The 26,449-nt window shown below is 35.8% G+C and overlaps 2 protein-coding genes across 2 annotated transcripts in view; one reads left to right on the top strand and one right to left on the bottom strand.

Annotated features, from left to right (window-relative positions):
- Positions 1-5,730: 5,730 nt before the first annotated feature.
- Positions 5,731-6,906, bottom strand: LOC106157370 (galanin receptor 2b-like). The gene has a single exon (XM_013532998.2). It carries the CDS (start codon positions 6,904-6,906, stop codon positions 5,731-5,733), a length of 1,176 nt encoding a protein of 391 aa, XP_013388452.2.
- A 5,833-nt stretch (positions 6,907-12,739) lies between these two features.
- LOC106157373 (integrator complex subunit 13) overlaps positions 12,740-26,449 on the top strand; it is a 28,310-nt gene continuing 14,600 nt past the window's right edge. The window contains exons 1-14 of the mRNA XM_087014937.1: positions 12,740-12,835; positions 13,288-13,876; positions 14,031-14,105; positions 14,473-14,675; positions 15,049-15,129; positions 15,516-15,606; positions 16,080-16,208; positions 16,963-17,047; positions 17,707-17,799; positions 18,558-18,647; positions 18,936-19,111; positions 19,413-19,491; positions 19,676-19,752; positions 20,065-20,222. Coding sequence (XP_086871063.1) covers positions 13,652-13,876; positions 14,031-14,105; positions 14,473-14,675; positions 15,049-15,129; positions 15,516-15,606; positions 16,080-16,208; positions 16,963-17,047; positions 17,707-17,799; positions 18,558-18,647; positions 18,936-19,111; positions 19,413-19,491; positions 19,676-19,752; positions 20,065-20,222 — 1,562 coding nt within the window. The 5' untranslated portion in view covers positions 12,740-12,835; positions 13,288-13,651. The remainder of the gene's footprint in view (positions 12,836-13,287; positions 13,877-14,030; positions 14,106-14,472; positions 14,676-15,048; positions 15,130-15,515; positions 15,607-16,079; positions 16,209-16,962; positions 17,048-17,706; positions 17,800-18,557; positions 18,648-18,935; positions 19,112-19,412; positions 19,492-19,675; positions 19,753-20,064; positions 20,223-26,449) is intronic.

Here is a 26,449-nt window from a genome sequence, read left to right as displayed (position 1 = left end):
CATATGCCTTCTCCCCTCTCCCAATATACTGCAAACATCCGACACAAGTGCGCACAAATGCAAATGGAGAGAGAGAGAGAGAGAGAGAGAGAGAGTGAGAGCGACAGTGACAGTGAGTACCTAAGATCATACCTGTTCATTGTTTCGTTATAGATCATGAACCACGGGCAGCTGGTCACGGTGGTGTTCGCCAGATGGCGCTCGGGATTCACTGGTATCCACCAACCCTGCACTTCCCTGTACTGGTGCATCGACACTGGTGTTGCTATGACAACCGCAATAACTAGTGCGGCAAAGAGGTACAGTTCCTGAGAAAATTAGATTTTAAAAGTACTTTCTTTTATTCCACAATAATCAGTGCGGCCAAGAGGAAAATAATTTTTGTAAATTCTTGTTTTTTTTCCGAGATAAACTAATCAGAAATACTCGCGGCAAAATCTAATCTCTGCCATTTGTTTGTTGACCCCAGAGATGTGTTGTGTTCTACAAGATTACAAAGTATAGCGCCTGTTCAAGTGATCAAAAACTAGAGTTGAGAATATCCATTTACATATCGCAAAAATATTCATATATTAATTAGCCTTCCTCTTTAACTTGATAAACCAAAACCAAAACAATATGCTGTTAGAGTCAGTTTTACAAAAGAACGTAAGGCAGAAATTTGTCATACCAACACTAATTCAATTTAGTATGTACATGCAGAAGTCCACGAAAAGAGAGTAACTAAAATAGTAGTAATATCTCTTTTACACATTATTTCACACATCAGAGAAACATTTCTTCAGACAATGAAATTTCGTTTCCAAGAAAGGGTTACTTTTTCAAAAATTACACTTTTACAGAAGTATTTCCTTGAAGGTGCTAGATGCCAAGATTGTCCGACTTAAAGGCAAACAGTGAGCGGTAGACCTTTATTTTGCAAAAATCAATGTCGAATTCCTTGGTCATTTTAAAGCAATTCCCATTAATCGCCATGGGTATGCCATATCAAACAAACAAACAAACAAACAAACAAAAAAAAGGTTCACAAAATAAGACGTGCAAAACCATTTATGAGTTCTTAGTTTCTAGTTTTTGAGTTAACCTTATAATAACGAAAGAAAAAAAATCATTAGTGACTGGTACATTTAACTGGTGAGCGGTAAAATTAGAAATTAAATACTCAAAAATGTTATAGATCGCAGTTAATTATCTCAACGCTTTTGGATAAAATATACCTCGGTAATAAGGAAAAATGCTGAAATTTCTAGAAAATTTCATTTTGTTTGCTCAATAAAAATCGATTGCTCATTGTATACCTATTTGCATAGAAAAAATCTTCACGTTGAAGAAGTATATTGTAGGATAAACATATTTAAACGTGTGACTGATTGAAAATGTGAATAAATGTGTTCGAACAGATACTCACTTTGATTCCCATTTGAACAGGCTTTGATTTCGGCGGAGGATAATCTGATTTTGCTTTTACCTTTGGTAAATCTGCTGTACACGTTCAACAATTTATGGGATCAGTAGCAATGAATAAGATGCTATATCTTGGACGGCTCTCTACTTGGCAGGACAGTTAATGTCTGAGATTTTTGGCCACGCCATTTATAAGACCCAGGGTAGCAAGGAAAAACTCACAATAAGGAAGTCTGGATATTTTAGTCACCGGAAATTAATGGGTAGGGGGTTATGTTATTCTTTATCTCAAGTAGGGGTTTTACGGACACGCCTTGCTTATGACATGATATTGTCTATTTGATTTTCTTAATTTTATCTGTTTATTTCACTTTTGGACACATTATGCATTATGTATAGTGGTCCCAAGTTTCATTATGCGGACACAAACACATCCAAACACACGCGCACAAATAGAAAGATTGATAAAAACAGCCACTGTTCCTCGTTAAATATAGAAAAAAAAGATCTGATATTAATTATTAAACTAACAGCCCCCCCCCTCCCTAGGTAAGCACAAAGAACCCATTTTCACACTATATTGAATGAACTTCCTTTAAATACATGCAACCACAGCTGGACCTAAATGTCTCGCCAAATGTAATATTTGTTGTCCTTAAAAATTCAATCACTGAAAAATTGTAAAAGTTGATCTGCATAGTAAAAAAAAAAAAACAGAAGAATTAACGCCACTGATCATGTGCCTGAGGAAAAAATTCCTAGTGGACACAAATCAGCAGGCAGCTTTGACAAAATTTTTGGACGGGAAGAGGTTCTACAATGCAGTGCTATCTCCGCTGTGGGCATTTTAGATAAGATATGGAATTATACGCGTACTTCTGTGGACACATCTCCCCCTAATAACCCTTCGTACAAAGTAAATACGGGAAAGAAGAGATAAATCGATCAAGCTGATACGGTACATAATACATCATTATGTAATATTCACCGAAAAATGTTTTGTTTTTCGCGGTGGGACTGGGTTGGAAATATCGATAAACATTTTTCTAAAATGTAATATGAAATATTGAAAAGAAAAAGAGAAAAAAAGCAAAAGAAGAAAAGTCGCTCGAATCATTCACTTTTAACTTTAAACTGAATTAACTTTTGGGGTATTTCCTCATGTGGACCTGCATACATTTATGTTTAGCAATTTTCCAGAAGAAAAACGATGGACAGCGTAGGGCTTGATAATCGGATTTATCGAAAAGAAAATATTGGTTCGGCATTCTGGGCTGATGTTTCATTTCTTTTAGGAAATCAGTGCACAAGGAAGTACAATGTTAATGGCACTTGTGAAGATAAATCTCATAAAACTTATTATAAAATTGTATTTATTTAAGGGGTTATTCCTGAACAGTATTTATGTCAACTGAGCAAATATGTTTTCAGTAAATCACCTGATTTATTTTTTTCTCCACTTCCTTTACTTTCTTAGTTTTCTGCTTAAAGGAAATTTACAAGAAATAGGGTTTAAATCACTCGCCTTCTTAACCATTCCACAACTTGCTCAGATAGATACCACTTTTAGAAGAACATTCATTTGCGAATTTTTCTAGGCATCTTTTTCTCACACAAATATTTCATATTTGGTCTTTATTTGGTATATATTATATTTATTTTACTCACAATTTTAACGTTAAATTGTGAGTCTGATCCCTCTTTTTACTTCTTTTTAATTATTTTGTCATTTCAGTAAATCGCAATTTCCAACAGACGTATATTGCACACTAAGATTAATCAAAGACTTCATTTCATGAGTTAATTGATTGGTATATTTTATATTTACCGTTATGAGAGATTAATATTATATGTTATGACATTGTTGCACTGGTATAAATTTGACAAAAATAAGCCATTTTCAGTGCCTTCCATCATTATTTTACATTGCTCTGTTTTTTGGAGAATTCAGAACTGTCTGTCAAAGCCAGCTGGCAAACGAATTTGAAATTTCTTTAATTTTTACCCATTGAAAAGATCGAGTATAGTAATAATTATAATAACGTTTATTTGCAACTAAAGGTAGCTGGATTGTACAATTATGTGAAGTATATATAAATACAGTGCGGTATAGTGCAGTATACAAGAATAGTTCAGACGTCTGGCCATTACATACTGGGACAATCTCGCCTCCCTGTGAAGGTCACAACCGATTGAGCCGTATGAGGCGCTGAAAGCTATCTTGCTAACAATCTCTTTCTCTGTCAGACAAGGGACCCTGCTTCAACACCTGAGTGCTGGGTGCCTAGCAAGGAGACAGTAGGTAATGTTTATAAACATGGTATATTTAAAGGGCTGGTCGACACCACATTCTCCTGGCACGCTTCTGAGTCGGACAATCTAACCACAAGGCCATCCGGTCGAAAACTTTATGGCTATACTTGTCGTCAAAAAGGGGGGAGTTGGATGGCAAATATTTTATCTGTGAAGTGGGAGGGGGAGTACCTTTGGGTTGATGGCCTGACGCTTATCGTCAAATGATATAATTATTTACCGATCAAATGATTGGTGAGTCCTTCTAACCTTCCCTGCTGAAAATAACCATGGTTCATAGTTGTTACTTGTCCCATGCCATGTAGGTTATCTCTAAATAGTGATATGTGACGCTGTGTACATGCACAAAGGTTTTAGCGACATTTGAACAACCCTGTACAGGGGTGGATCCAGGATTATTCGAAGGGGGGGGGGGGTCCGTGGATGCGAAGCCGACCCTCCTCCCCCTCCCCCCCCCCCCCCCCCCCCCCTTGGCGTGGAGTTCGGAGCCTGCTTAAGGTCCCCGAAAATTACTGGTATTTTAGAGTTTAGAGGGCGAATGGTGCCATTTGGCACGGTTTAGAACTATGATTCAGCTAGTCAAAATCAAAATTTCAGGAGGGGGCAGGACCCCCCTGCCCCCCCCCCTCTAAATCTTTTCCACAGATGATGAAAACAATTCTACAATGACGTATGTTAACATTCGATTTTTGTTTATAACATAAAAAGTCATTTATTTTGCAGACTTGGGATTTTATTTAATACTATGTAATTTGCAAATTTCAGCCACTTTAAAAACAATGACCGTTAAAACCTTTATATAGTAAAATAAATCCCTGGAAATTTCAATACTTGTACCTTTTGCACTTACCCTATTCAAATTCGATCTAATTTTAGAGTTCTTAGTTTCTGATATCCGCTTCACTTTTCATTCGTACAGTGAAAGACCGTTTTAGACAAGGTATTTCAGGGTGATTAAGAAAGAACAATGTAATTTACAGCTTGGATTCACTTTCTGTTATATAAAGATATAACACGCGCTTTACAATAGATTGCACAAGCCTGATTAGTTGCGGCTACGTCTGTATGCACAATTGCGGTTAATAATACAAATTCATAAAGGCGACGTTTCTAAACCGCGGCACAAAAATACTAAGAAGATATAATTTCAAATTATAGAATGAAAAACAAATCTAATGTTCTTCTGTAAGAAAAATCCCTCTGGCATTTGCATGACTATCTCCGCTTCTAAATATACTCCATTTTCACACCAAAAGTTCACGCAAAACCGCATGCTTGAATGTAAAACAAATCAATTTTCCCTACTACGCAAAATCCCTCTGCCATTTGCATGTTTTCTCTGATACTAAACAACACGATCTATTTGATAACTATCTTCTTCCAAAAACTTCTTTCTCCATCTTAACAGTTCTACGTTTAAAAGCACCATTTAATAACAGTTTAATTTCATAACCTTTTTAAAATCTACCTGGGGAAATATTACCCTCTACCAGGGCCACAGATTGACTTTTCACAGGATATTCACAGATGTGTCTTTAGATAAATAGATGGTCATTTTACTATCTCTGGATTTTCCCATTTTCCCTATTTAATCTGCCACCCTGGTAGAGGATAGGGATAATATGGGCCTTGCTTCCACAGAATAGTTCTATCAATAATGTAAAATAAAAACATCAATGAATTGTCATTTCTTTAAGTCAGAGAAGAATTTCATCAGCTGTGTTATGTCATAAGAATGATGTAATTTAATGATAAAAATTACATCTTTCATTTCTTTAACTTAAAAAAAAAAGTCAAATCTATTGGGGCCAGTTGCTCCTTGGTATCGACTGCATTCAGACTGTTCCGTCTGGAACGTTTTCGAAGGTGTCTGTACTACATTCAGACTGTTCCGTCTGGAACGTTTTCGAAGGTGTCTGTACTACATTCAGACTGTTCCGTGTGGAACGTTTTCAAAGGTGTCTGTACTACATTCAGACTGTTCCGTATGGAACGTTTTCGAAGGTGTCTGTACTACAGTCGCGTGTTTGTGGATGACAAAGAAAAGCTGCTACTGGCCACGGTGTCATCGTCGACAGAATTAGGATGCACAATAACCGGAATTGTGTTAGTGTGGCACTCCATCTTCATGGTACCATCAGCTTTCTCAGGGCACCGGAACATGGCAATGAACTCCCTCCTCATCATGGCTGACCCAATGATGTAGACGAAAAAGTTGCAGGTGTGATCGACGCCGCTGACCAATTTGAACACAGTGGCAAACATGTACGGAAGCGCACTGATGTCATCCGTTGATCTGTAATGAGCCACGAACTCCGTCACCGAGTATGGCGTTTCCAAGACAACGAAGAGGGTTCCGTTGACTACCAAGGTAACGGTCAAGGCCGTCTCCTCCATGTGAAGATTACCGCGTTTCTGGTTCCAGTTTTCCTTGATGCCTTCTTTTTTCATTTTACTCCAGTGGGAACGCAGTTTGAAGACCGTTATACAGTTAACGAAGATCACCAGGATCACGGGTGGAGTTTCTATTAAGATTCTCATCAGGTTATAATATAACGGGCCTATTGTATCTGTTTGTAATGTCCAGCACATCCACGTGGTGTTATCCACGGGCACTTGGTGGTCGAAAACAAAATGGGGAATGTTTGGTAGGCCCACGCCGAACACCACCACGACGACAACAATCCGCGCGAGTTTCATCGTCAGCAGCGTCTTGGCTTTAAACGGAAACGCCACACGAACCATTCTATCCAGGGAAATACATAATATCGTCCAGTGAGAGAGACCAATAGCAAAATGACCCAAAAAGTTCGTGATGGCACAGTAGACGTCTCCCCAATCCTTGGGAATCAGATCCGCCCACTCAAGGTACCAGCGCAGTAGATCTAGGCAAAAAATGAAGTCGCCGACGGCGAGGGCAGACAAGTAGACAGATAATGGATACTTTTTCACCACGTCACTGCGCGTGACAAGGATAAGAATTAGCAGGTTGCCAATCAAACCAAGAAGAGCCACGGGGAGCATCCCAATCCGGCTGCCGGATAGTAGCGCTTCTGCAGAAGTCCTTTCAGCTTCGTCCCATATCGGGGTTGATCTATTTGATCCGTTTACCAAGGGCTGGGACCCGTTTGAATCATTCCAAGAAGCATCATCAAAAATGTCAATCACAGTCAAAATGTCGGAATTCATGGTTGAATGTTTGCGCTTCAAATGACCACTGTTGTCTCGTGCTGTCCAATTGCAGGAAATGTGATCGAAGGTAGATTAATTGAGTTAGTAGTAGCCTACATGTAGGTCAGTCGTAATGCGGGATGTAATTGCGTTCAAGGCTGGGTCAAGTTAAAGACCTTTATAAAATTGAGGCTTCTTGTCACCGTCGGTTTGTGGCTTGGTCAACTGCTGAAACTAAAATAAATAAATAAATAAATAAAAACGCAAAACGTTTTAATTTTTCCACACTTGGCTGCACCAATATACTAATGTAAGAAAAGCATTGTTCGTGTGTAGTTCTAATGCAGAACGACTCTATTCTTCCATTATCAGACTTGACCACTCTCAAATGTCAACGTCATGGGTGGATGGAAATAAAAATCACAGAAAACGATCTTCCCTATGTCACACGCAATAGGCGGGCTAGCCTAATGAGTAGTACGTCGTTAGTACACAGATGGCTTCATAAAATACTTGGACTATTTTGAAAATATTTATTATGCATAAGATCTTGGCGAGTTCGGCAATAAAAAGCAATTGCATAGTGCTTTTAATTTATACTTCTAACATGAATTATATAAGATTTTTCAATTTTCATGTTCAACATTTTCAGTTCAATATTCATCGGCGCAATAGAGGAGTTCTTACGGAAATGAGACTGCCCACCACTCCTCATCTCGTGCTAAAGGAGCTCTACGACTAATTCATTTGAATAAAAAAAAACGTTGCCAACGAGAAAAACTTAATTTTCTCTTTGGGTTGTTAGATTGAACTGCAAGGGTGATCAAAAATATGTTTTCTGGAAAATAAGCACCCATGCAAACCTTACATTATTTCTGACCGCTCTTCATAGACAGGCGAATCACATTGCAAAGACATTCTTTCTTGTTTGGATTTTAAATCTTTCGCCTCAAAAATTAATGTGCATTAATTACAGAGAAATTTTACCACACCTACCAGCAAAGAGGGACAATCTTCAAATACACCAATATGAAAATATCCTGAGGTGCCTTATTTTTAAAATAATCCTGTTAGTGTTCTGCTTTGTCTTTTGTGTCCGCTGTACAACTGTTTCACCAAAAATTGAAATTATCTGATTCCTCAGGCGTCAATCCTTTCCAACATATCAAAATGTCCCAAAAGACGCCGATGGAATAATACCTGCCACTAACTCCGCATTATTCTGTTGTGTCCTACGTGCTATTCTCAAAGAGACTTGTCGCCAGTAATGTGTTTTCTGGTTGCCAACTCGCGGATCGACCGGCAATGACTGCAAAAATTGTTTAATGATGCGTCACACACGATTGACACTCGACGCGGAACTGCATAAAATGATAGAAATAATAGAAAGCCACGTCCGTGCTCTCTCTCTCGGGATTGCGAGTCGCAGTAACTGATAAATTAATATTTCTTTTTATCCTTGACTACCAGCTTGGCTGCTTTCCGGTAAAAGCGCGACTGCAAAACGTCCTCTTACTGCGCTTTCACCAGGTAGCGAACAATTTATACCAACGCTGCTTCCAATCAAATAACAACATCCAATAGTATGGCTTGGCATCTAGGTCAAATTAAAAATGTCTTTATCTGGCAAAGCGGCTTACTGACATCGTGATTGGCAAATTCAGTGACTATTTGAGTGGTACGAATGCTTTTTTATTTGTAAAGTGTACGTATTCCCTTGTTAATTGGTAAAATATGTATCTTTGGTAGCCTGCAATGGTTTTATAAGAAAAATCATCTTATATAATTTCATCATTCCTTTTCCCAAAGCACTCAGCATCTGGGGGCTATCTCGAGCAGAGGCCCATGGCGCCTTTAAATAACCAGATTTTCCTAAATATGTTTCTGAAAGAGAATCTTTGATATTGTAACATACCAGTTGGTCTATTTTCCTCGAATGGTCTCCTGAGCTTTCCAATATTATTTTCAGATTGGCCCTCTGTTATATTATTTCAGCTTTATACCTGTATCTATCTAAATGAATGAGGATGCTTTGAAGTCATTCTTGGAAACTCTATTCAAAGGTAATGCATAAACAGTTGGTTATTGAATCGTCTGACCATTTTCCAAGGACTTGAAACGCCTATGCGTCATTACGGGTTTTGTTCAATCTCCGAGGCCGTTTTATAAAAGGTACGTAACGCACTCTTGTTAGGAGCTAGCCATTTTGCCATTATGTTGTCAAACATCTGTAAATTATGCGATCTCCGTTAAATGCTGGTGCATTTAACAGGCATTATCTGTTAAATGATTTAGGACTCTTTGATATCTTCAGTATCTTTGTCGACGCTACAAACATGGAATTAAAGTAATGTAAGTCTGAGAACAAATGTTTGAATAACGTTTTCTAGACACCAGATGATCCAGTTTATTATCGCCTATAGTAGACAAAAGTACATGTACACCATAGATGAAAGCCACGAGGTCGCTTTTGCCATTCGTTAGTATGCAATTTTGATATTTTTTGCCTTCTCGAAAGCGATCTGAAATGGTATAAAATTGACGTTTGTTCACGTGTTATTTTATCCTAAGGGACATTGTAAACTTGTGAACCAGCACGCTTGACACAAAGATTTAATCGTGTGTATTTTAGGAATTGCGAAACGCAATTGCGAAAATTACTCTATTCCTGTTGTAAAACATATTAATGAAATTTCCTTACTGTTACTGGTTGTCTGGTTCTTCATACCAAGAGTGAATTTGAATTATGTGTTCTTTTATCAGGAAACGTGTTTACAGCGTGACTTTGAGCCTATGGCTTTCAGCATGCCTCAGCTGTTTCTTTCTTTTTTATTTATTAATCAATACCATTTCTTCAAGGTGGGTGATTATTGGAAATGGGCTCATTTTTCAATTAAGCTGACCATATTAAAAGCACTTTCCCTGTAAAACCATATAAACACTTAATATCATCTTATAAAAATGCTTTTTTTGTATTATCCACCTTATGGCATTGATAATAAGTTGATTTACAGCTACCTTACAGATAAATATGAAAGCTAAAACAAGGATTTAAGCACAGTCAGCTCACGACGCCTATCCTCCAATTTAATAGAGATAAAGGCTTTTTACAACTGGCAGCTAACATAAACTGAATTCTGGCATAGCCGAGGTATTTAGAACAATAAAATTAGTTACATTTCACTCACGTACCGGGGGTATAATGCAATTAATGATCATCACTGCACAACAAGATTTAATTGGTTATAAGTGACTTTTTCAACCGCCATTTAGTTAAACAGATTCATCTTTCACATTTATTTTGAATGATTATAACATTGTGAAGTCTTGACATAATTCCATTAGTTCGTGGTATTCGGTGCAGCACATGCCAAGGGTCCACCTAAATATTTTATTAACTTAATGTAGATAAGCATCTACAAATAGTGCCATATTTATAAAAACAAGAGTTTATCGAGCGTGAATGAGGGAACAAATATGTGGGAAGAACCATTGTTAGTGACAACATTTAGCACGCTAATCATTAATATAGCCAAGTGAACGTTTTCTGACCAACTGTACGCAGCTGTTTAGCTGTGGGATGTGCAATTCTTTTCCTTTTTCCAGATAAGTTATAAGAATATAGTAATGTTTCTTCAGTCAACAGCTTAATATTGAAAAAGTTTTTACCTCCAATATTTCGATGTCTAGCAGAACATCTGCATCAGGGAATTATAACACAGCTGATGAAATTCTTCTCTTTCCAGATAAGTTAGGCGAAAAAAAAAGCAGTATAGCAAGCATAACGAAGCAGAACCGAACAATTTTCCGTCCCTGTGTCCAATACAACATATTTATAGATAACTTGGCATCATAATCTGTTCAGGATTATTTGAAAAAGGGGTCCACGGATGCTAAGCTAGCCCCCCCCCCCTTTTGGCGTGGGGTTCGGGGTCCAGTGAAGGGCCCCTATAAATTTTGGTGTTTTAGACCCCATTCCCACAGATTTTAGATCGATCTATCCCTGTGGGGAGTCTCACTAGATTACTGTCAGCTTAGCCGGCTTAAGCGTCTGTCCCGCCTACTAAAAGCTGTAAGGGGGTAATTAACTATGGTGCGCGCTCGGCTGACTGCAATTTAGCGTGAACCCCCAGGGAGTTAGGTCGATCTAAATCTAAATCTCTGGATCGATTTAAATCTCTGGGAATGCACCCTTAGAGGGTGAACGGTGCCATTCTGTATGGCTTAGAACTATGATTGATTGCTTAGAACTGATTTCGTTTTTGTTGTCATTTTTCCTGGTACCCTTCTTTAACCTCCAAGAAAATAACGAGTCTGCTAGTGATAATTGTTTTTCTTAAATGTATACTGTCAGATACGCCATAATAACTGTCTCGTGAATCAATGGATAACCTTTGCAGGATCAAAAAGAAAACATCAAAAGATTTTGATGACAGGTAAGTACAGAATTAATGAAGATATCTAAAGTAAATTAAAACGGTGTTTATGGTATTTACCGGCAACAGATTTTAAGAAAAAGGTAATTTTCTCTTCAATCAACAGCTAAACACAGCGTTTAACCTTGTAAAACAAGTCTAGCTACGATGGAGACGAAATTTCATTATTGTCAGATTGTACTACTACTACTACTACTACTACTACTACTGTGATGTTAGTAAATTGACAGCATGCAGTGAAGAAGAGCGGGGAGTGTTTAGTAGAGTAACTTAAGTTGATTGACATGCTCTTATGGTATTTATACTACTGCGCTTAGTATAAACAGGGAGAAGGCCGCTAGAGATTGCATGAGGTAGGAATAGAAATGAAGGAAGCGGCGCGGGTAACAACTGAACAGTAGTTAAATAAATAATAAGAAAGATAATATCTGAGTTGTATTTGCTACCTCACGTAACATGAAAAAGACAAGCCAATAGTTTCGTCACTCTACTACTTCAACTACTACTACTACTACTACTACTACTACTACTACTACTAACAACAACAACAATAGCAATAATCATAAACAAAGCAATAAATACAGGATGAAAATGAGTAAAAGCTCGTGCTTAAAACCACTGAAAATTGATTTTGACTTTTTCCCGCTGCCTGCGCGCCCTCTTGTCCGTGTATTGCCTTGTAAGTGATGTGCGTGATGAGCATTTATGTGATGTACTGCATGTACTACTACTACTGATGAAATTGAACCACGACATGCTTGAGAATTGCAGCGTGACAACGTTCAACCACAGGGAATAACTTCCATGACTAAAATCAGATCATAAAATAATACTGCCTAAAAAACGCCTATAAAAGATGTTTTACTGTTTTTTATGTTAAATGAAGTGAAACAAGAAGAGAGTTTCACTATATATTTATTAAAATCCTTAATTTTATTATTAAATTCATTGACGCCAAGTTAAAATAAATGACCACAAACAAAATCATATTACAGAGATATACGTACGTGTTCTCCATTTTAATGGCGAGCTCAGTATGAACAATTGAGCTGGTTATGGACTACAGGTACCCAGGTAAACATGCAAAAATTTGCAGTCATTTTTTTTTTTTTTTCAAATTGATAGTTTCAATTGATTGTTTTCTTTTTAATCTACCAACACACACACACACACACACACACACACACACACATGCAAAAAAGATAGCTGTGAATACTAAATAGCAGAAATAGGTCTGTAAATGTGGTTTAAAACTTTGCCGTCTTCTCCCCCTTCCTCCTTTCCCCTCCGCGTCTCCCCTCCTCTCAGCGTAAATTTCTATTTTCCAACATCTATTTTACTCCTACAAAAAGAAACTTGTTTTAAAATAAGGAAATAAAAAACGAATTACATGCATTAAAGGTCCCCCCCCCCCTCCCCCAGTGTGACCTAATTACGAAGAGCAACATGTTTGACCTATATTCCAAACGAGGCTGAGTTTTGAAGCACCTGGAAGAAGCCCTGTGCTTTGGGTAAGAACTCGAAAATAATAAATATTTTAGAGTGAAATGTGACATTAAGGGGGAGATAGGATGTTTAGGTCAAGCATGCTTCAATAATATGCCAAGAAAAGAACATTTGGGGTGCTTTAACTACTAGTGTATCTTATATTCACATTGAAACTTAGCACCAGTTCAAGTCTAAGTTAATTGAAAGTGAAATGGAGTGTTCTGTTTAGCCATCTATGTATGGGATTAAGTTTGCTTTTCCCATATACCGGATTTACTATATGGGCACTCTGATAAGATAAATGACAGACGTTTTCGTATGTTGTACATCAAATGACAATTTTCTTTGGACAAATAGAAATGTACATACATATATTGCTGTGCAAGCATGTATCAGGCAAAGTAAATTTGTCTGGTTTGTTTTGATATTTTCAGTTCATGAATTGTAATTTTAGCATTGTATTTTATTTTTACAGTGAGCTGTTAAAGAATTGACCAAATTCCAACATAAGAAAGATGTAGTTCCCCTCCACACAGCACCTGCCAACAGCACTGGCTTTGATCATATTACTGTTACTATATATCAAATAAGCCTATTAAAGCTGACTTAGAACAAGTGCACCCACTGCAGTCATCACTGATCATCTAACCTAAAGTAACCACACCAGAGTGACTACTGATGATAATATTAGGGAAGAATATCTTTTGATAACACTGACCATTGTAAATGAACCTCAGTAATTCTTAATCCTTGATAAAGTTTTGATAATATCAAATTAAAAGTGACAAGTCTGAACCAGGAATTATACATAATCATCATATTATTGACAGTCTCACAAAATGGCTTTCCCCCATGCTCACAAGACTGTCATTGTGATTGATCACAGTCCACATTTTTCCGAGTCGTGCAAGCAAGCCATAGAGTTTGATGTGCTTTTCAACAAGAACCGAGCATCGGGGATCATTCCCTTGGCTCCTGTGATGAAGAGCATGTGGACTTGTAATGTGGAGGCCGTTTTGGAATACTGCAGGATTGTGTATGATGTTTTCCCTAAGAATAAACTGGTGAGTTTACTTGTGCAATATATATTCACAGTTTTAAAATCTGTACCAAGACTTTCTTGTTTGTCTGTAGCTGTATTGTCAGTGCAAAATAGATATAAATATATGTACTAGTAGGTATTTTATCTCAATTACATATTTTAATATCTCTCTCCAGATTCGTCTAATTAGCAGTGATAGTGCGGCCAATACTATGAACACTTGGAAACAGCAGGAGCAGCTACTGAATCATGTAATGTGCTGTTGATTTAGAGTCTGAATAAGAAATAAGCCGATTTGGGACTAGCTTTTTCAAATTTCCACACATTCCTGATTGGAGCGTAATAACTTAAATGTTTTTTGATTTAAAACATCACGCCAAATAAGAAGACAACATGTAAAATATTTTTAGAATTTGTTTTCTCTTTATCATCATTACATAATAAACAGTGGAAAAAATATATATCGCTAATACAGGGATTAGGTTATGGACTTGTTGGGAGCAAAAAATATCGTTGGCTTAGGCTAGTTCCTAGACCCCATTGCATATTTTCTGACTTTTCCACTAAATTTCTGTCTCATCCCTGAAAATACTTATATTATGATTTATTGCATTTCAGCTTCTGGTGCTCTTTTCTGCCATCAAGCCACCCTTGGCCAAGTCCCGTAAAGCTGACTTCAATATCATGCATGGTTTGGTGCGTGCCATCGAGGTTCTCTGCGAGACGTCGGAGTTACAGCACAGAATGAGGACGTCTTTGTCCCCAGATGACAGTGCTGTTGTCAACAGGGGAAGGGTGATATGTCTGACAACCCTGAAAAGGTAGATTGAAGAAAAAGACTGTGTTGAATGTAACTTACTAGTACATGCATCTGATATTTCATTTATTGTTTTGAGTATGGAAAATTATAAGCAGCCCGATTTGACATATTGTATTACGTATATTTCGGTGGGGGTTTAAAAGCTATATTTTATTCTAAATGGAACCCATCTGTGTGCATTAGTATATGGATATAACAGAATTTAAAACTGCCTGATTTCTACACAATTTTTCAATCACTTCAGTGATACGTACTTGCTCCCAGCATCACTAATGGGTGATGAAGGTGAAAACTCTGTAGTAAGCTTTAAAAATTGTATAGAAATAAGATATATCAAACTTACTAATACATTCATTCTGCTGATTTTCTTCTAGTGATGCCCATGTGAGGACCATAGAGGAATGTGTACAAGACACCATTGTACAACATAATAAACTAGCTGCAAGCTCAGACAGGTCTGTCCCAGATTGAATCGTGTAAAATAAGAGGATTACTGAAGAATCTGCATCATTTTCTCAATATATATATACTTTTAACAATATTATTTGACCTAAATTTGGACTAAAAAGATAAAGAGTGAGGTTGCAGTTCTAAGCAAATCCTACATTGATTTTAGTTTAACTATGACATGTTTTCTTTGATAATAACTTAATCCTCTTGTAACGAATACCATAAAGCTGAAGCCTTTTTTTTGCCTTATAAAGATTATTCTGTTATATTTATCAAATAATTAATTGCATCTTTAAGACAAACATCTGTGATTTAAACATGAAAAGTCCGTTGCACTATACCAATTACTATCAGAGTTAAATTTAATATAAATGACTGTTCTTTATTCCAGTCTGATTCCAATTGACCATTGTGAGTTAGTATTGCTCCACATAGTGCCTGTGGGGGATGATTCTGCTGTAACTGGGAGAACTAGAAAAGAGGTACCAGTTTTTTTTTTCTTAGATTGATCCAGTCATTTATAATGGCAGTCTCCTGCCTAAGTAATAGATGTGAGTCTGAACCATTTTCAGGTGTCTGGCACATGTAGTTTGGTAAAGAGTTGTGTATCTTTCTGGAATGCTAGATAGCCAAGTTGTAACTAATTGCATGTTTTGCTTTTTTGAAGAAATATACTAATCATCCTCACATTAATTGTTAAAAAAGGGTGCAGATACTGACATTATATTGATAAGTGTCCTTTACAGAATGTTTTCTCTTTCTTCAGAGCAACTGTGGGTTCTATCAAAGAATATTTATTTGCAAATATTTCCCTAGAATTGTTAGTTTTAGGTATCCTATAGCTAGGAATATCCCCTCTATTATGTGAAAAGGTGAGTTTCTCGTAATACATGAAACTCAGGGTGAACTTGTATGGCTACATTTTAAAGTTAAGGGAATTTAATTTCTTTTAAAGATTTCCCCTCTGCTCACTAGCGAGGTACATGTGACACAATCAGGAAAGTTCATCGCACTGAAGTTAATGGAGCTAGTGCAGAAACACTACGATTTGTTCTCAACGACAGTGACTGGGATTCCCATGAAGGTAAGAGAAATTTTACTAAATTGATAATTGTTTGGTGCAAATTTTGGAAAATTGATATTTTGTACTTATTACTAAGTGAATTTTTTGGAAAACTGGAATGGAATGGAAAATGAAAATTAGCTTTGTATATGGGAATTTAAGAAAAGTCACCTCTGTATGATGGAAATTCTATAAAATTATCTTTGAATGATGAAATTTGAAGGAAACTGATATTTGTATGATGGAAATTTTATAACGTGGTCTTTTAATGGTGAAAGTATTAGAATTAGCCTTTGTGTGATTAAATGTTAAAGGTGTCTTTGGTGGTATTTTTTGAACTGATATTTGTAGGAGCAAATTTTGGAATATTGATAATTGTATGAGTGGAATTTTAGCTGGAAAACTGATATTTGTATTAGTAAAATTATATCAGACTGGTATTTGCATGAGGGAAATTTTAGAGAAATTATATTTTTATAGGTAAAAGTTTAGGATGATATTTGTATCATGGAAATTAAGAGGAAGAAATAATTTTTAAAGTACAAGTATTGGTCATTCGTGCAACTTATGGGAGTGTGTTTATAAAAGAATTTTGCAGAATTTTTTACAAATGCTTCTTAAAAAAGTGAAAACATATCTTTCATAACATTTTAAAGAACACGTTTATAAGTTACATCCCCTTTTTTTAAAACTCGAGTACAACACATTTGTTTAAAATAAATTTGTATTTTATCAAATTTCATTTGGCTTATATTTCATTAATCATCTTATACAGGAAGAACAAAATGCAAGTTCATCAGCCAATTATGATGTGGAACTCCTACACTCAGCGGATGCACACAGAGAAATAATGAAATCAGGTATATTGAATGTTTACCATCATAAAAAATGAAGTTTGGTTACATAGATATAATTAGTTATCATTCGGCTCATAATGACCTTTTTGAGACTGGCACATAATGTTTTTGCAGGTGGTTAAATGAAATTACAATGAACTCTGTAACTTGTAGTCTTATAAGTGGAATTTCTTTTACTGAGACAACAGGCTTGTGACCTCCCCCTTTAGATTTGGTGGTACCCTCTTCTCCCCCTCCCCTCCCCCCTTAAAACAACTGAATAAAAAAAAGGATAAAGAACAAAGCAAGATAAAAGCTAAGCAGTTTACCTTCCCTGTGCCCTACTTGTTATTAGAGTAAAAGTCTCCCTTTCATCTTTTGTTATATATTTGCCAAGAGAGGCAAGCTAATTTTAAGTCCTTGTGTCCCCCATTAGAAAAATTTGTTTAGCTTTCTGAGAAAATTTTTTATCTCATGAATGTTATAGAATTACTTATACTTCTTTTACTACTTCATCGAATTACTAGTAACTACTATTACTAAATGGAACTAGACTACTACTACTACATCTACTAATACTATTCAAGTCACTGTTACTACTAGTACTGCTAACTATTGGTTAAGTAACTATTATTATTATTATTGTAATTATTATTACTGCATATGATATCATTACTATTCAGATCACCAGGAAGGCGTGGTCATCCAGTCAAAGGAAGGTCTTCCCACCATGACAGTGGGGTTGAAGTGGTGCACACCCAAGTCTAATGTTATAGGTATAGTACCCTCTACCAGGGCGAGTGATAGATTTTTTACAGATATTCACAGATATGTCTCTAGCTAGATAGATGGTCATTTAGGGCTCAACTCACCCTGTTGAGAAATCTCAAGGTTGATTACATGGCTGATAATTGTTTGCATAACTGCTCAGGCACTGCCACTTAGCAGGTCCAGTCTAAGTCTGCGTGACAGCAATCAAGACAGTTAATTACTCTGACTTCAATCACTTGCTCTTCTGTGACAGATAAAAAAGCCTTAGACTGGTTGCATAACGAGCAGTTATCACGTTGTTGTGAAGCTCAGCTCATGCAGAGCAAGTAGGGGCCTACAAAGCCTTTGGCGCGCGCGCAGAGATAATTGTTTCCACATGGGATTTCTCAACAGGGTGAGTTGAGCCCTAAATGACCATCTATCTAGCTAGAGACATATCTATCACTCGCCCTGGTAGAGGGTATAGGTATAGTATGTACTTAGTTCAGATTCAGATTCAAGCAGATGGATAAGCTCTTGGGTGAAAGCAAAGGACAAGTGTTACACAACTAATTGTGAACTGCCTAGCTCTGAGTTTTAGCTCCAAGTTTATGAAATGAAGCTTTGTTTATTTATTTGGATGTATTAGGGCAATTAAAATACAATGTCAGAGACTGCAGTGGCATGCTTTATGTTTTCCATTTCATATGTTTTTTCATTTAATTTATTTATTACGTTATATTTCTTCAATATTTTTATATTTTATCCTCCATTTTATTTCCAGAGTTACAGAACTGTCTTGGTGCGTACAGAGTTACTCCTGTAGATGTGAATAGTCGGCCATCACAGTGTCTCACAAACTTCTTACTCAGTGGTGAGTAAGCTTGGCTCATGCAGATTACCATATGTTTGCCAGAGTCTGGTATTATTTCAGAAAAAAAATCTATTCCAAGCTTTTGATAACTATTTCAAGATTTCCAAGTTACTTTCAAACATGAAAGATTTTTAGGTGATTGACATCAGAACTGAGCATTAATGGATTGTTTTTCAAGAACCGATGTGATTTTTGAACAGCAAAATGTGTTACTGTTAGTATTGAATTGACTGGCAGAAGGAGACATTGGCATCAGTACTACCAGAGTATTACTGGTTTGTTTTTCAGGAAGAGCCGTGATGCTAGAACAGCCTAGGAAGACAGGGAGGGTGATGTCCCACATGTTAGCAAGTCATGGAGGAGAGCTGTACATCCATGTACTGAGTATAGCCAGGTCGGCCCTGGAAGACCCCCCTTCCATCAGTGAGGGGGCAGGAGGGAGAGTCACAGATTACAGAATACAGGTAAGTAATTAATATGTTTATTCAGCCAATTAAAATTTATATATCACAATGCATTTATCAATCTTTTTCACTTGCTGGCAGATAGCTCTACTGGTTTCTGATTTACCTAATGACTTAACCAAACTTTAAACCAATTATGTTATGGCCATTTGATCATATTTCTTTTGATTGTACTTTTTCATACTGATTTATTAAAGATGATTGATTTATTACATAGACCCACATTTGAATGTATTATAAGAATTTAAAGATCTTAAGCATTTAGTAAATAATAACAGCTATGATTTAATTTTTTTTTCAGGACTTTGGAGATTTTATGAAAGAAAACAGACTAGCACCTGCAAAAGCTGGGGTGTCAGCAGTCAAACCCATTGAGATAGGTACTTTCCTCTCTCCTTTCTCTCTCTCTCTTTCTCTCTCTCTCTCCTGGTTTATCCTTTCAATGTTTAGATAATTTCTTTGGACTAATGAATTTTGATTAATAGCTTTAAGTTTTCTTATGTCTATTAGACCAAGTTTGAATCATATAAATTACTATCTTTTTTTATTTTAAACTTTTTTTAGCTAAGAGTCAACTTGAGAGGATGACGAGGCACTGGCCCATTGTAATTAGTAATACAATCATTTTCAACATGGTGTCTGTAAGTATCTGGTTTCTTTTGAACCAAATTCAGAACTGTGAAATACAATACATATAAGGCTGCACTTGCAAAACTGACAATTTCACTTTCTGATAGGTTTAAGACTTCTTTGATATGTACTCACATAAAAAAATAGCATTATTTCAAATTTAAAAGGTTCTCTGACTGCATTGCATTTTTCTCAACCTGGAACGCCTTCAAGTTGAATAAAAGCTTCCAGGTGGCCTGTGTCTCCATCATGGGTCACATGATTTTGTGATTGTGTTTTCCGATCTTGAAAAGCCTATAACTTATCTAATTTTTTTCCTTCAGCATCTTGACCCCTTGCCGTCCCTGATAATGAAGGAAGCTCTTGAGGAGGAAGAAGTGTTAGAATGTAAGAAGGCTATCTACCATGTTGTGGGTATGGAGTCCAGGAATGACCCATTGCCTGTGCCTACTCTTGGGACCAGGGGGAAAGGCCCTAAAAGGTAGGTTTGTGCAGCTTTTAGTTTTTATGTACAGACACAGATGTGTCTGTACATATAGCCGTCATCTGCGTCTGTCGTCGCCGTCGCCGTCGCTGTCGCCGTCGTCGCCGTCGCCGTGCACTTTTACCGATAACATGATAAGTGGAAAACCATTTTACCTTTTGGCTTGAAACTTACAGAACTGATGAATATTCATAATACGCAGGTCAAGTTCGAAAATCAGCATGATCGGGTCACTTATAGGGAATTTATGCTGTTTTTTCACTTTTTTCAGCATATATGCAGCACCGATAACACGATAAGTGGAAAACCATTTTTTCTTTTGGCTTGAAACTTACAGAACTGATGAATATTCATAATACGCAGGTCAAGTTCGAAAATCAGCGTGATTGGGTCATTTTTAGTGAATTAAGGCTATTTTTATGTACAGACACAGATGTGTCTGTACATATAGCCATCATCTGCGTCTGTCGTCGCCGTCGTCGCTGTCGTCGCCGTCGCCGTGCACTTTTACCGATAACACGATAAGTGGAAAACCATTTTACCTTTTGACTTGAAACTTGCAGAACTGATGAATATTCATAATACGCAGGTCAAGTTCGAAAATCAGCATGATCGGGTCACTTTTAGGGAATTTATGCTGTTTTTTCACTTTTTTCAGCATATATGCAGCACCGATAACACGATAAGTGGAAAACCATTTTACCTTTTGACTTGAAACTTACAGAACTGATGAATATGCATAATACGCAGGTCAAGTTCGAAAATCAGCATGATCGGGTCACTTTTAGGGAATTTATGCTGTTTTTTCACTTTTTTCAGCATATATGCAGCACTGATAACACGATAAGTGGAAAACCATTTTACCTTTTGGTTTGAAACTTACAGAACTGATGAAGATTCATAATACGCAGGTCAAGTTCGAAAATCAGCATGATCGGGTCACTTTTAGGGAATTTTAGTGTTTTTTCACTTTTTTCAGCATATATGCAGCACCGATAACACAATAAGTGGAAAACCATTTTACCTTTTGACTTGAAACTTACAGAACTGATGAATATTCATAATACACAGGTCAAGTTCGAAAATCAGCATGATCGGGTCACTTTTAGGGAATTTATGCTGTTTTTTCACTATTTTCAATATAAATGCAACACTGATAACACAATATAAGAAAAACGGATTGGCCAATTGTAATTATACTCACAGGAGTGGTCAATCTTACTAAGACGCAGGTTGAGTTCAAAAATCAGCATAATTGGGCCATTATTTTAGAAGTTATACTGTTTTTTCACATTTCCTCAGATTCAATTATTAGGCATGTTAACAGTCTCATTATTTAACTAATAAGATGCCTAAAAGTGTTTGTTTGATATTTCGTGTATCTTTACAACATTGTCAATTGATTATGTAAAAATGATGGTAAATTTGTTATCATGTATTGTGTAATGAAGTGTCAAAACTGGAAATAAACACATATCATTGCAATTTGTCATATTCAATCATCCACTATGTTCAGAATCTTAGATGGAGGAAATTGGACATTTAACACTGTTCTATTGATATTTTCCCCATCTCATCAATTTTATTAGTTGGTCATATAAAAATGGCAGTTAATTGTTAATTTTGTTTTATGTTAAAAAAGTGTTAAAAATGGAAATAAACCCATTTCAGAAAAGTGCTGTCTTGTTTACATTTTGGCATTTTCAAGGTGTGACTTTGAAGTTCCATGGTCCTGAAGACCTTTGCTGGTCACATTTTCTGAATATCCATGATACTAATATTTTATTATTAAAAATTGATGGTCATTATGCTGTTAAACATTATGTAATATTGCATCAAAATTTGAAGAAACCCCTATTTTGGGCACTGTTCCCATGATGATCATTTAAGGAAAATCATATCACTCACTGTTCTCAAACTTACAGGAAAGAAACATGGGACTAAAATATAGCTTCAGTAGGCAATGCAGTCTGTTTGGTAAATTTTTCTGGCAATTAAACAGTTTTTTGTGAAAATTTAATTATTCATTTATTGGCATTTTCAAGGTGTGACTAAGAACCTCCACGGCCTTAAGACCTTTGCTAGTCACATTTTCTGAATATCCATGATACGTATATTTTATTATTAAAAATTGATGGTCATTATGCTGTTAAACATTATGTAATGTTGCATCAAAATAGAAGAAAACATAATTTTTGGTGTTGCTGCCATGATGACCATTATGGGAAAATCATGTTACTTACGACTCAATCTTTCAAAAAAAGTTGGAAAAGCAGTCTAATTGGCTTCTTTTTCTGGAATTTATACATTGTAGTAAAATGGACCTGAAGCCTTATGCTTTTACTTTCGTCGTTGTTTCCTGTTCTGCATAATTAAAATTTGATATTGACTGTGCAGTTAAACATAATGTACTACTGCATCAGAATTGGCAGTCTCCTATTTTTGTGCATTATTGTTTTGTGCTTTTCTTAAGCTGTGTCTTATGGGACAAATTTGTGTGGTCAGTCTGTAAATTCCCCTTGGGTATTCACTAGGCTAAGTTTAGTGCTATAAACTCATTTGCCTGATTAAGTGGCCATTAAATGAGATTTCATAAATCACACTTGTTGATATTTCCCTGTAAACTCCCAAAGGTTAAGCTCTCTGCTAGATAACAGTGTCCATAATAAGGAAGCACTGAATAGCAGCTTCATTAGATTATATTTTTGTTGTTTTCTTTTTAATTTCTTCTCCAACACTGGCATTTTTAAGATGTGACTTTCCCATCCACCTGAGGCTCTGCACAATTTCTGTATTTCCACGTAAGCAGTTGTATTGGTATTCATGTCTTTAAACACTAGTAATATTATTTTATGCACTGTCATCATTTTTATGTACAGACACAGATGTGTCTGTACATATAGCCGTCACCTGCGTCTGTCGTTGCCGTTGCCGTTGCCGTTGCCGTTGGCGTGCACTTTTACCGTAAACACGATAAGTGGAAAACCATTTTACGTTTTGACTTGAAACTTACAGAACTGATGAATATTCATAATATTCAGGTCAAGTTCGAAAATCAGCATGATCGGGTCATTTTTAGGGAAGTTTTGCTTTTTTTTCACTTTTTTCAGCATTTATGCAACACCGTAAACACGATAAGTGGAAAACCGTTTTACCTTTTGGTTTGAAACTTACAGAACTGATGAATTTGTATAATACGCAGGTCAAGTTCGAAAATCAGCATGATTGGGTCATTTTTAGGGAAGTTTTGCTTTTTTTTTCACTTTTTTCAGCATATATGCAACACCGTAAACACGATAAGTGGAAAACCGTTTTACCTTTTGGTTTGAAACTTACAGAACTGATGAATATTTATAATACGCAGGTCAAGTTTGAAAATCAGCATGATTGGGTCATTTTTAGGGAAGTTATGCTTTTTTTTCACATTTTCTCTGATTCAATCCTTAGGCATGTTAATAGTCTCATTATTGAACTAATAAGATATGTAAAAGTGTTTTTTTGACATTTCCTGCATTTTTACAACATTGTTAGTTGATTATGTAAAAATGATGGTAAACTTGTTATCTTGTATTGTGTAATGAAGTGTCAAAAATGGAAATAAACACATATCATTGCAGTTTGTCAGATTCAATCATCCACTATGTTCAGAATCTCAGAATGGAGGAAATTGGACATTTAATACTGTTCTATTGATATTTTTCCCATCTCATCAATTTTCTTAGTTGGTCATATAAAAATGGCAGTAAACTGTTAATTTTGTTTTATGTTAAAAAAGTGTTAAAAATGGAAATAAACCCATTTCAGAAAAGTGCTGTCTTGTTTACATTTTGGCATTTTCAAGATGTGACTTTGAAGTTCCATGGGCCTGAAGACCTTTGCTAGTCACATTTTCTGAATATCCATGATACTAATATTTTATTATTAAAAATTGATGGTCATTATGCTGTTAAACATTATGTAATATTGCATCAAAATTTGAAGAAACCCCTATTTTGGGCACTGCTCCCATGATGACCATTTAAGGAAAATCATGTCACTTACTGTTCTCAAACTTACAGGAAAGAAACATGGGACTAAAATACAGCTTCAGTAGGCAATGCAGTCTGTTTGGTAATTTTTTCTGGCAGTTAAACAGTTTTTTGTGAAAATTTAATTTTTCACATATTGGCATTTTCAAGGTGTGACTTTGAAGTTCTATGATCCTGAAGACCTTTGCTTGTAACATTTTCTGAATGTCCATGTTACTAATATTCTATTATTAAAAATTGATGGTCATTATGCTGTTAAACATTATGTAATTTTACATTAAAATTTGAAGAAACCCCTATTTTGGGCACTGCTCCCATGATGAGCACTTAAGGAAAATCATGTCACTTACTGTTCTCAAACTTACAGGAAAGAAACATGGGACTAAAATACAGCTTCAGTAGGAAATGTAGTCTGTTTGGTAAATTTTTCTGGCAGTTAAACAGTTTTTTGTGGCAGTTAAACAGCATTTCAAGGTGTGACTTTGAAGTTCTATGATCCTGAAGACCTTTGCTTGTAACATTTTCTGAATGTCCATGTTACTAATATTCTATTATTAAAAATTGATGGTCATTATGCTGTTAAACATTATGTAATTTTACATTAAAATTTGAAGAAACCCCTATTTTGGGCACTGCTCCCATGATGAGCATTTAAGGAAAATCATGTCACTTACTGTTCTCAAACTTACAGGAAAGAAACATGGGACTAAAATACAGCTTCAGTAGGAAATGTAGTCTGTTTGGTAAATTTTTCTGGCAGTTAAACAGTTTTTTGTGAAAATTTCATTTTTCACATATTGGCATTTTCAAGGTGTGACTTAGAACCTCCACGGGCTTGAAGACCCATGCTAGTCACATTTTCTGAAAATCCATGATACGTATATATTATTATTAAAAATTGATGGTCATTATGCTGTTAAGCATTATGTAATGTTGCATCAAAATAGAAGAAAACACAATTTTTGGTGCTGCTGCCATGATGACCATTATGGGAAAACCGTGTTACTTATGACTGTCAAACTTTCAAAAAAGAAACACAGGACTAAAATGCAGCCTGAGTTGGAAAAGCAGTCTAATTGGCTTCTTTTTCTGGAAGTTATACATTTTAGTGAAAAATTCATTATTATCGTGTTGGCATATTCATTGTGGGACTGGGAGCTCCCATGGACATGAAGCAGAATAGTAATCAAATTTCTAAATGCCCATGCTATTTATAGTCAATAATCAAAAATTGGTGATAATTATTATATAATTTATTATGTAATGTTACATCAAAATTGACAATAATCTTTTTGCACTGCTACTGCAAACATTATGAAAAGAAAACTGTGTTACTTATTATTATTTTTAACTTATGAGAATGATTTTTAGGATTGGCATGCATTTCAAATTAGAAAGCCAGCTCAATTGGGTTATCTTTTATCATTGAATTCATGCAATTTTGTGTGAAATTTTCATTTTTCTCATTCTGGCACTTTCAAAGTATAAACTTGAACTCTGATGGGCCTGAAGCCTTATGCTTTTACTTTCATTGGTGTTACCTGTTGTGCATAATTAAAATTTGATGTTGACTGTGCAGTTAAACATAATGTATTATTGCATCAGAATTGGTAGTCTCCTATTTTGTGCATTATTGTTATGTGCTTTTCTTAAGATGTGACTTATGGGCCTGAAAGATCTTTGAGAGGGTCAGTCTGTAAATTTCCCTTGGGTATCACTTGGGTATCACTCAGAGTTATAAAGTCATTAATAGGCCATTAAATGAGATTACATAAAGCACACTTGTTGATATTTCCCTGTAAACTCCCAAAGGTTAAGCTCTCTGCTAGATTAATAATAAGTAAGCAGTGATAATTATGCAGGTAAATTTTGTTTAATATTGCAAATAATATTGCAAATAAGTTTTATATATATATATATATATATATATATATATATATATATATATATATATATATATATATATATATATATATATAAGATTAAAAGTTTGAATGGCAGCATCATTGGAATTATATTTACCTCTGCCAAGGAGGTTATGTTTTCACCCCTGTTTGTCTGTCATCCACATAACACAAAAAAGTTATGGACCGATTTTGCAGAAATTTTCAGGAACTGTCGGAAGTGGGCCAAAGAGGACAATGATTAATTTTTGGTGGTGGTCCGGATCAATAATCAATCAATTATCAATAATAA

This window comes from Lingula anatina, chromosome 6 (genome assembly GCF_051362555.1).
Source record: "Lingula anatina isolate TDL-2025a chromosome 6, LinAna3.0, whole genome shotgun sequence".
NCBI classification, from domain to species: Eukaryota; Metazoa; Brachiopoda; class Lingulata; order Lingulida; family Lingulidae; genus Lingula; species Lingula anatina.
Note: the sequence above shows the minus strand (reverse complement) of the source record. Positions and strands in the feature narration are given on the sequence as shown.

What these genes read in the sequence shown, in the direction of transcription:
- LOC106157370 (XM_013532998.2), bottom strand. Translation starts at nt 6,906, where the DNA reads ATGAATTCCGACATTTTGACTGTGATTGACATTTTTGATGATGCTTCT.